The sequence below is a fragment of the Prunus persica genome, chromosome G4, assembly GCF_000346465.2.
Source record: "Prunus persica cultivar Lovell chromosome G4, Prunus_persica_NCBIv2, whole genome shotgun sequence".
In the NCBI taxonomy this organism is placed as follows: Eukaryota; Viridiplantae; Streptophyta; class Magnoliopsida; order Rosales; family Rosaceae; genus Prunus; species Prunus persica.
This window is the reverse complement of record NC_034012.1, coordinates 21,403,950-21,415,504: the sequence shown is the minus strand read 5'-3', so window position 1 is coordinate 21,415,504 and position 11,555 is coordinate 21,403,950. Positions and strand designations below refer to the sequence as shown.

General features: G+C 38.9%; 1 protein-coding gene and 1 long non-coding RNA gene across 2 annotated transcripts; one reads left to right on the top strand and one right to left on the bottom strand.

The window, feature by feature from the left end:
• On the top strand, positions 4,090-6,423 carry LOC18779605 (calmodulin-7). The gene is made up of 2 exons (XM_007212141.2): positions 4,090-4,345; positions 5,712-6,423. The coding sequence occupies exons 1-2, from the start codon at positions 4,270-4,272 to the stop codon at positions 6,083-6,085; spliced, it is 450 nt and encodes a 149-aa protein (XP_007212203.1). The 5' UTR covers positions 4,090-4,269; the 3' UTR covers positions 6,086-6,423.
• Positions 6,238-9,168, bottom strand: LOC109948469. Its single transcript, XR_002271097.1, has 2 exons — positions 9,130-9,168; positions 6,238-9,087 (listed from the first exon to the last, which is right to left on the bottom strand). It is a non-coding gene; the product is annotated as an uncharacterized LOC109948469 (long non-coding RNA).

Below are 11,555 nucleotides of genomic sequence, written 5' to 3'. Positions count from 1 at the left end.
ACGAAGAGAGCGAAGAGAAGGAAAGAGGGAGAGAGGTTTTTTTTTTTTTTTTTTTTTTTAAATTTATAAAATAAATAAAACTTTTAAACTTTAATTATAAATTAATTTTTATTGTTACATGTGGCATAATATGAGTGAGTCCACACTGCTCATTCATTCCATGTCACAATTTAACAGACCTCTTGACGATAAGACTAATAGTGGATATGAACGTGGTAGGAAACCAAAGTTTTGGTACGAAATTGATATTAAAAATGATTTATATTCACATTCGATTAAAGAGTATTGGAAAAAAAAGAGAAGTATCATATTGTATTGTAACTCCAACTAAATGGTTTCTCTAACACATTCTACTTAGCTTTTCGCAACCATGATATATTGTTCAACTTCACTCATGGTTTGTGAAAGGTTTTATCCAACGTGATGTCACTGATCTAGACCAAGGTTGTACTCTTTTTTCCTTCACTAAGGTTTTGTCCCACTGGGTTTTCCTAACAAAGGTTTTAATGAGACAACTAAGTCATTGTATGGTGGACATCCAAGGAGAAATGTTGTAAATACATGAGTTGGTGGATGACCACCATACCTCTTAGTTTTTGGATTCTATGTAACATATGCACTAAGTATTTGTAATTAGTGCTTATAACCTATATGTATATTGTAAATGATGGGTGGCTCTACCAAATATGAAAGAAGAATATACATGGTGAAACTTTATCTTTAGCACATTACTTCTCTCTACATTTTCTACCTTAGTTTTATAACACGTTATCAGCACAACAATGCCCTTGGTATGTTTTCTTTCCCTGATTTCTTCATTTTCTTATATGAGCTAGAGTCAATGTTAGAGTTTCTTTCTAAGCTCTCATGTTTCACGTACTAAGCTCTCATGTTTAACGTACTAAGCTCTCATGTTTAACGAACTAAACCCTCAATGCAGGTGGAGCCCACCAATATGATGGCCCAACTCCATTAGAGAAGTGGTATACAAAGCGGTATATAAATGTATGATTAGCATTTTTGTTTTCTCAAATACATTAAACAAAAACATATATTATTGTAGGGGCTTTTTCTTCTTGTAGCTACAAATGGGCTGGGCTGTCGTAAGGAGCGAATTGATGGAATTATCCCATGTGTCTGAGTTCAAAGATCAAACCCCTAAAATGCTTCGAAAGGATAGTGAAGCCTTAGGAAACACCTTGGTTACCTTCACCAACCAAAATAACAACAGCTTACAGATACACTTTTTAGCTTGGCATGAGAGGCTTATGGCATGGAAGCAAAATTGTCATGAGTTTAGCATTGAAATGAAAACTATGTGTTCCTGGGGGAAAAATGGGGTGTTAAGGTAAGAGAGGTAGGGTTTGTAGGAAGGTTTGGATGAGAATGAGGGAAAGAGAGGAGAATGGGTGGCTTAAGTGTTTTTCTGGCAGCTTGATAGATGCTCTGTCAAATGTTAGAATAGTCTGCCAGAAGAGGGAAAATGGGAGAGAATGATGAATAGAGCACGAATTTGCTAGGTTTTGCAGGTGAGAGAGGAAGCTTGCTCTCTGGATGTGGTTGTGGCTAGTGGTGAAGTAGTGGGTGTTTTGGGTAATTTTCCAGCAGCTTGACAAATGCTCTGTCAAGCTCTGGAATGACTTACCATAAGAGAAGATGGGAGAAGATAGAGGAATGGTGCTCAAAATTGCAAAGTTTCAAGGATGAGAGATGAAGCTTGCTGCTCTAGATGTGGGTTGAAATTATGGGTAGGAAATGCCTCTTTTTATAGGCGCTGGAAGCTCCTTCTTCTCAAGAAACCCTAATGGTTTCTATCCAATTTGGCCAAGTCTTTCCTCTCATTTCTCCTCTTCTCCCTTGACTTATCCTATCTTGGTGAAATTCCTTCTGCCCAATTGCACAAAAACAGGGATTTTTGGGAGCTCAATGCTCTTTCCACAGCTGCCTCAGTGGAGAACTCCCATTCCCAGCCATCCCCTTCCTTTATTTTCCTCCTTTTTCCATGGCTAGGTCTGATGAGGGAAATAAATGGGTATGCACGCTGGTTCGAAGGGTGACTCCCTTCCTAGCAGTCTGCGGGCCAATATCCCCCGGTCCTTTGGATGTTTTTGCTTGAAACTTGTTCCCTCCCATGTGCTGGAGCCTCCCAGCAGCTTTGCGCACGTGGACCTCCAAGCTCCCTTCGTGGCTTTGTTCTCCAGTCAAGTGCTGGGGCTTTTGCTGCTTTCTTTTTCTAATTGTATGGGCTTTCTAAAACAAAATGTTGATTTATCAAATAAATGGGTTAACCTTATCAAGTGTTGGGCTATTTTGGTTGAAGTAATGGGCTATTTTCTCTTTTATGCTCACCCACATGTTTGGGCCAAAGAAATGGGCTTGAGTTTCGAGGCTCCCAAGCAACCCGGGACTTCCATTTTTGTGCCCAACAATGGGCCTCATGACAATTCATTACCGTCCATACCACAACCCACTCAAGCAAGCCCCCGGTATTTGAGTGGCTTGGGCCCACTTAACCTTGTAGCTTGGTTGGGTGTAAAATAATGATTTCCTGCTCGGCATGGCATGTCGCTTGGCGTGCTTTAATTTTATGGTCCTTGAAGAGGGACACGATGCTTAATTAGCATGGGCTTGTAAAGCCAGTGTATTTTATCATCTTTATCTCAATTCCTAGTATGACGGATTATTTATTTGGCATGGCACGTGGACTGTGACTTGTGCATGACGGACTTTTTTGTGCTCCAAATTGGGTCTTTTCTTAATAAAGTGTCGTATTGGGCCAGGAATTTATTCGGGCCCAACCATAGATTTTTGGGCCTCAACAATTATAAATGGAGAAAACGGTTCAAAAAGTCTTGGGAAATCAAAGGCCATTATTTTTATATTTTATATTGTTTTGAAGTCTTGGTTCGTTGGGACTACAAGTTAGAGCAACTCCAATAGTTGCCTTTGCCAAGGCAGGAGGGAGCCCAAATCGCAGGTTGGCATTCCAACGGGCCTAAGCTGCTCGGGCAACAGTTGGGTCCCAACAAACAGGGCCAGCCCAAAGGCAAAAACAGCCTAGGCTGTTGTCTGGGTTTGCTGACATCAGCAATGAAAGAAATTAAAAAAAAAAAATTAAAAAAAACTAAAAATTTTAGAATTTTTTTATTATAAATATTTAGTCATATTCTTCACTTCTCACATCAAAACTCTATACAAATTTCTCTCATCATATCTCATGTGAATAGTAGTTGCCATGGCAATAGGTGGAAACATCACAAGCCTTTTGGAAGGGCTGCCACTATTCACATGAATAGTAACAGCCCTTGCCTTACCCTACCCTTAATGGTGGAAGTGCTCTTAATGTTCCATATTCCAAAGCAAAAGCATTTGCTACAGATCCCTTTTTTTAATTGATATAAGACGGCCATATGTATTATTCGCGTACAATATGGTTAGACTAAAAAAGATGCAAATTTTTTTTTTTTCCATATTTTGTTACAATTGAATGGGAAAGAAATTTTGTTTCTCAATAATATGTACTCGTATTATAAGCGTAGTCATGTAGAATGATCTGTATTATCAAACATTCTAAAATTGATTATTGCACAAACAACATTTTTGATAAAAAGTTTACCAAATGCCACACTATTTTCTTTCACAGTTGATTTTCATAGCACATCAATATCAAACTGGTCCTAAATTTGGGGTGTTTTTTTCAATTCTTAATTAGGAGTAAATTGGGGTTTTGTTTTAAAGGATGATGTGTCCAGTTTAAATCCTTTAGATTAAATTTTAATGAGGTGACACATGTAGAACGAAGGTTAAGTAGATCATGGCAGAGAAAATCATAACAGAGAATCCGGATCCCATGCGGAAAGTCTAAAGTTCAATTTCATGTTTTAAATTGAGCCAAAAAATTATGTTCACTGTGTACCGATAACTCAATATCTATAAAGTAAATAACTGTTTAGCCAAAATTCACCTTCTTCACCTTTTTTTTCTTCACAGTGTTCTGTATGTACTCTTACGTTGCACACGTGCCTGATATTTTAGTTTAGTTTAGTTTTTAGTTTTAATTAATAGAGCAAAGCAAATTATAGGTTCAAAGAAAAGGAATACGTGCGGATGAGAGAGAATCAGATGCCGCTGGACCACCACTCTTCCTTTTGATATATAAAGCGTACCCGTCTCTCACATTTTTCCACATTGGAGACACATATATTTTATTTTCCTCTGTTTTTCCTTTGGACACTCTTTGTGATTTTCTCGTAAGCCAAACGCTCAACAATGGCCGATCAGCTCACCGACGACCAGATCTCAGAGTTCAAGGAGGCTTTCAGCCTCTTCGACAAGGACGGCGATGGTCTCTTTTCTCAGATCCCTCTTTTTGTCTCTCTTCCATAAGAATTTTTGTTTTCGTTTTTGTTCTCTGTCCTTATGATGCTTAATTAATCTGTCATGTTTGGATCTAATGTTTTTCGCTTGTAAAAATTTGTGGTTGATCAAGGGTTTGTCAGCGATTGAATTGTTTTATGCTAGGAGCATGTTTTGATCGCTAGGACAAGGTCATTTTGTTAGATTTAGTCTTCCAGCTTGGTCGAGACTATTCTGGGTTGAATTTGATATGTAGATGGCTTATGCAGTCTCATTCTTTATTCGAACCATGTTTCCTCCCTTGTTTGGATAATTTATTCTATTTGGGAAAAAACTGGGGTTTTGATTTAAGATATCTTTTATGGTTTTGGAGTTGCAGAAATAATTTTATGGTATTGGAATCGACACCACAATGTTACATGCTATACATAAGAAAATAAAGAGATAATTTCATAAGAGATATGCTGTATGTTGCTGTCGTTTAAGAATAGATATCACCAAAGGATGCATTGTTTGATAGGTCTTTGGTGTAATGGCACTGCTTCATGTGTGGTTGGAAGCAATCTGTGAATATATTTTTGAACAAATTTTGGTATCAGTTCACAATTTACAAAGAATAACCTTTTCTTTCTTCTCAGTAACTTTTCTGTTTTAGGAATCAGTGTAGATTGCTCTACAAGTCTACATTGTTTGACTGTCGGGTTCATACGTAAGGTTTTTGTGAAATCTGGAAGTATCCTTTTCTAGTTTTTACAATATTTAAGGGTCATGTGGCATCCTTTTCTATATTTTACAGATCTTTAACAGTCCTGGAGTATTTTTTCTAGTTAAGAGTCAGTTTTTGGAAAGCATCTTGGTCATATTATTGGTTTTTTTGGCTAATCCATTCGTTTCTCTTCTTTTGGAATGGACAATTGTGAATTTATTTTGCCCTTTGCTCTATTCTTTCCTGACTGTTATTGTGATATTTGTTTTACAAATACCAGGATCTGGATCATTGTTTTGCCTTTAATTTTTTGCCTTCTACTTTATGTTGTTTTCAGTATTGAAATTGTGGTGTGTGGAAGGGTTGTTGAAATGAGATAGTTCGTGTATGTTTGTGTTTGTGTTTTTTCCCTTCCAGTTTAGTGGTGTTTCTCTCAACAATAATAACTTTAATAATCTATTCAAAAAAATAATAACTTTAATAATATATTAGAATGAATTTTAGGGAAACTCGTGGTTTGTTCATTTGTTAGTAGCCTGGTTACCATTCCCCACCCACCAAACAAAAGAAGCTTGGTTATCTGCCTAAACAACTGTTACCAATTTCTTTGCTGTATTCTGCTTAAACGTTTCTTTAAATTTTGATGTAGGTTGCATCACTACCAAGGAGCTTGGGACTGTCATGCGCTCACTTGGTCAGAACCCAACTGAAGCTGAGCTTCAGGATATGATCAATGAGGTTGATGCTGATGGGAATGGAACCATTGATTTCCCTGAGTTTCTTAACCTGATGGCCAGGAAGATGAAGGACACTGATTCTGAGGAGGAGCTCAAGGAAGCCTTCCGGGTGTTTGATAAGGACCAGAATGGCTTCATTTCTGCTGCTGAGCTTCGTCATGTTATGACAAATCTTGGTGAGAAGCTGACAGATGAGGAAGTGGATGAGATGATTCGTGAGGCTGATGTGGATGGTGATGGGCAGATCAACTACGAGGAGTTCGTCAAAGTCATGATGGCCAAGTGAGGATCAATTGACCAAAATCAAAAATTTGATATAAAAACGTAAAAGGGAACTGGGCAGATAAGTTTAAAGAGATTTCCGTATCCCCTTAGGACATCTTCATTTGGTATTGCTAGCTTTTGGTTGGTTCGTTGTCTCTTTTCTTGTATGCATTATTTGTGGTACTGTTCTTCTAGTATCTACTTGTTTGCTGTCTCTTAATAGTTCCTCTTTGGTAGTGTCCCTTACTTTTCATTGGTATGTTCATTCTTCTTTTTGGTATCAATGACCTAGAACAATTGGGTGAATCTGATGTTTCTGCTTATGGGTGAGTATCATTGTTAATATTGCGAGTTTTAGTATCTCTGGTTAGTATGATCCTTGTCATGCATTTGTGCTCATTTGTTTCTGTTTTAAAATATGAAATTTGAATTGATAGCTTTCATTTCAAATATTCCTGTTTAAAAACCATGGTACACATTTGAATTGGCCATCAGTTTCATTCCCCCTTATATTTTTCCCTCAAGATGACCTGCTAAAAGGACCTAATGTGTTTGTATGCGAAGTTGCCCGTATTGCTCTCTCTCTCTCTCTCTCTCTCTCTCTCTCTCTCCTGTTGATACAGAAGTTGCTGGAGGATGACGTTTGTATTCGTAACATGACGCCTTTTAAAGCCGTAGTCTTGCCTTTGCGCGGCTTATAGACAAATCTTGATGATTTGAACCATATTATAAGGCTACATTGTGCAGTGTGGTTTGTGATTTTTTGGGTTGTGAAGATGCGATAGACTAGTTGTTTGTGTGCTCTTGCTGTTTTCTTTTCTGTTTATCATGTTTTATGGGAGTACTATTTCGTACGCCAATCTTGGAGTCTGAAATGCACAGGTGGATGAGTTTGAGTTCACCATACGTGATTCAGTATACTAAATGCTAGACTTGGATGGAAGAAAGCATAAATGGAAATGAAATGTGAACCTACTTGTTCTGATGAAACTTAACCAGTTACTCCATTAATGGTATGAAATTGTGTTTTATGTTTCGTTGATTGTATTTCCTGTCGTATGCTTTACTGCTTTCTTTCGAGGCCTGTTGAAAGGATGGGGGAGAGAGTAAGGGTGATTGTATTTCCTGTCGTATGCTTTACTGCTTTCTTTCGAGGCCTGTTGAAAGGATGGGGGAGAGAGTAAGGGTTTTTGAATCTGAGATCGAAGCGACATTTTTTAAAAACATTTTAAAAGTCTTTCTGTAGTCTTAAGGTAAATGTTTTATTTTTCTCGATCTAAAAAATGCGGAAACGCAAAGTTTAAGGTCTGTTTTACAACCCTATTTTATTTATTTATTGATAATTCTGTTATATTTTAATTAAGGAAAAAAGGGAGATATGTGGAAGAAGTGAGGGATAAAGATGGCAAACGGAAGTGAATTTCATATTATTTATCTCGTCTGTTGCTGACCTCTTGTCAATCTCTCTTTCGGTTCCTCTCTTTTTTCTTCGTTATCTTTAACTGAAAATTAAAAGCTAAAAATAGAAATATCTTTATAGTGGTGCGGATGCTTTCACCCATTGAAGATGGAGACCCTACGTACGAAAAATATTCGAAAGTCGGGTAATTTCTTTAAAGCCAATTTGGAATCTAGGAATAGTTATTTTCGAGGGAAAAAGGTTTTGTTTTTGTTTTTAAAAAAAAAAATTATAAAAAATTAATTTTTATGGGAGGTTTCTTTTCTCGCTAAAAAGTTTCTTTTGTGTGGCGCTTGTAAATAAATTGCATGAATTTGGGCGTGAGGAGGCATGTCCGATTGCTCTTGGGGAAGAATCAAAGAATCACTTGCTGATGCGTTTGATGTTTTTGCTGCTGATTCTTTATTAGGAGTATTTTCCTCTTGTGCTTGCTGGATTTTGTTTATTTAGCTACCTACTAGACTACAAGTGAGCCAGCCAAGCAAGCCATCATACCAAAAGAAGGTATATTGAAATGAAAACAATATCGCTTGCTTCCAAAAAGAAAAAAGACAAGTATTGTATTTTAATTTTGTAGACGGTATCAGTTAAGAGACGGACAAGTTGTGATTAGGAAAATAGCTTTTAAATATTCCTAAGAGAATACAGACCAAGAAAATTAGTTGCCCTAAAGAATTTCTGAAATATTTGACATGACCGACCATTTTTATACCACGACCTTCGTTTCAATTACAAGTTAAAGCTACCAACCAAGAACGTAAAAGAAATGTATTTGGCATTAGAAGATGCATGCATGCTTCATGCATAAAGCATGGTCTTCTTGTTCGTAATGAATAACATCTTTAGGTCCGTTTAATAACGATTTCAATTTTAATTTTTAGCTTTCATTTTTTATGCTAAAGTATAGAGGAATAAGAGGGAGAATAGAAGTGAGAAGATGATAGGAGTGGATGTGAGGGAGGAGTAACAAAAGTGAAAACAAAAACTAAAATCTGAAATCTATTTAAAATTGTTTTCACTTTTGTTACTTCTTCCTCCCATCCTTCTCTCTCATCTTTTCTCTCAATCTCACAATCACTCTCATTCTCACTCTCATTTTCCTCTGCACTCTAGCGCAAAAAATGAAAACTAAAAACTAAAAACTAAAATTAAAATAATTATCAAACGGACCTTTAATTAATTATGTATTAAGCGTTCATGAAGGTAAAGGTATTTAATTCTATTCAGAGACATTTGTGAAGTCAAGCTTATAGTCTTTTTTTTTATGTGTCTACTTATTAATTACAGAAGAAGCAGAAGTAGAAGTAGAAGTCAAAGTATCAACAGCAAACAAAGTAGCATGGATTCTAAGGAACACAAGACCAATGGCAAGAGGCGTCGTTGTAGACAGCGTGTCCGCGATTGTATCATCCTGTAACTATATATATATATATATATATGTTGTAAATATTATTGTAGATGCCTTTGTAATTACTTTTAATATCATGTATTTATCTTACATAATATATATCTACGAGTCGTAGTCCATGTATTACTACGAGACTTGTGAGTCTATCTCTAGTCACCTGGTTCCTTATAAATAAGAGCTTATGAAAAGGGAAAATCACACTTTGATTTCTCTCAAATATTACTTGTAAATCGCGTATCCTTCTCGTATAATGTACAACATGGACTTGGATTGAGGTCAAGGTCTATACCAGATCTTCCGGGTTGAGATGCTCTCCATAGAAGACCTGCACACTTTGAACAGCTATCAGAATAGGAGCAAATTGGGGTTGGTCCTAGTTGAACTCCCTCTGATGGTTAAGTCAGAAGTGGTTGTAAGGTGGAGATAATGGATGTAGGGTTTGCGCGATGAGAACATTTATTATCTTTGTCCAGAGATAGGTGAGGGGTATTTATAAGGGGGAGAAGGAGAGACAAATATACTTAAGGAGGATATATTTATCTTCCCTCCCCCTGGTAGGACTAGACCATATTAAATGACCTGTTTCTGATCACCATACTATCTGGCAGGGATTGTGTGATGGAGTGACATGTGGCTTTGAATGGGAGGTATATTAAATGATCCCTCTCCCTCACCAGTCAATTCACTTGGGGATCAAGGGGTAAGGCGACACTTGGTCTTGGATGGGATGTACATTAACAGATTTATCTCACTTGCTAGGCTGTTTTACCAAAGGGGTGGAGTGTTTGACTCGACATGGGTCTGATCATGCTTGTGGGTCATTAATGCGCCTCTGGTTGAACACAGCACTAGAGTGGTCGGGTCGGTGTTCAAATGCCCGAGCGCTGATAAAACCTTTATCCTATCATATCTTGGTTGGGAGGCCTTTTATTGACCCTTGGGGGTACCAAGTATGATCGGGTGGGTATTAAAGGTAACCCAGCCCAACTATGGCCACGTAACATTCTCTAATAGGCTCGGCTCACAATGATGGTATGAGCCATTAACAGTAGCCCCCCAACTCTCAACTCAAGGAGCCGATCTTGGGTGGGGAGTCTGTTCGGTGGTTTGCGTTTTGAGTGAGCCGAGCCTTTTTCAAATGGCATGATTGGCACAGGTCGAATCGGGTAGCCCCCAAGTCCCCAGTTGAGTAGAGCTCCTCGAGGAATATTTTGTGGCGCCAGGTTTTGAAATTGGGTGTACTCGAGTGGGTGTGACATGGCCGTAGTTGATTGGCTGAGTAGGGATGCATTAAATGTCGTCTAACATGAGACCTGCCGAAGGGTCTCATTGAGGCGTGCTCCGTCGCTTCATCTGATGGCTGTTGTGGTGTGGCCATGTGTGATCATCCTGGAGGGTGTAGCCGATGCCTGAACGGTGAAGATTTCATGGTCTTCGTAGTATAAAAAGCTCGGAGCAACCAACGGTTTTGAACATTTTCGTTTCAACATTAAATCCATTGGAGAGCTATTTTTGTAGCAGAATTTCGAGCAATTCCCTTGGTGCGCCACTGTTGCAGGGAGAAGCCCCACTTTCTGAGTTAGTTTCTAGTAAGTTCCTTCATCTTCCTTCTTTCCTTCCTCTTCCTTTTGCTTGCCCAAAATTGTAAGGCTTGAATGTTTGAGTTGCCTCATGTTTTCTGGGTTTTGGCGTGTGTGCTCGTCAATTTTTCTTATTTTGGTATATTTTGATTTGTGAACTTCGCCCCTTCCTCCCTTAGTTGTGTTTGAAGTGTGTTTTGGAAGCGGTGTAAAACATGTCGAACCGATCAGACATGTCTGACTCGCAAGATACGGTGAGCAGTGCGTCGGCTTTTAGAGATGATGAGGGGGATAAAGAGGTGATCAAAGAGATGTATGAGGCAGCTGAGCAGATGGGCGAGGATATGCCCATTGGTCTTAGGGGGAACTTTGAGTACCGAGGTGCCAGAGAGAGGATAAGATTTGAGGAAGCGGAAGGTACTGACTAGAGTGGTGAGGGTAGTGACCGGGGAGACTAGGGAGGCGTGATAGTTGCAGAGCAAGGAGAAGGGGAAGATCAGTTGGAGGCCAGGAATATAGGCACGAGGGTAGTCTCAAGCTAGGGTGGGGTGACCGAATCAAATGTAAAGATGGAACTAGTAGAGGGAGGATGGTCAGCCGATGAACACCCGAGCACCATGACACAACAGAAGTTAGATCGGTTAAGGGCAGAGTATGCTATATCGAGCACGCCCTTTTAGGATGGCTGACCTTGTGTGCAGACATGCTGAAGCAGGGGGTTCGGTTGCCCTTATCTCCCTTTTTGCAAGAGTGGATGAGTCGGCTCAGTGTAGCCCCCCACCAGATGAATCCAAACGTGTATAGGACCATGGTAAGTGTCTAAGCATTGTGGTGGCAAGTACATAAGTCAGACTTGACCATAAACCAGATGTTGCGCTGCTTTCTGTTGAAGAGTTCGTACCAGGTTGGCTTCTACTACCTTCAGAGCACGATGGGGAAGATAATTGAAAGTAATCCCTCCTCTCAAAAGACATGAAGACCGCACTGGCTCTATAAGTCGGGTGAGAGGGCAGAGCCGAGGCGTCCTAGGATACAAAGGCGCTTT

Bases quoted from the DNA above. Each gene is read 5' to 3' on its own strand.
- LOC18779605 (XM_007212141.2), top strand. From the start codon at position 4,270: ATGGCCGATCAGCTCACCGACGACCAGATCTCAGAGTTCAAGGAGGCT. The intron at 4,346-5,711 runs GTCTCTTTTCTC...ATTTTGATGTAG, and splicing joins CTTCGACAAGGACGGCGATG to GTTGCATCACTACCAAGGAG.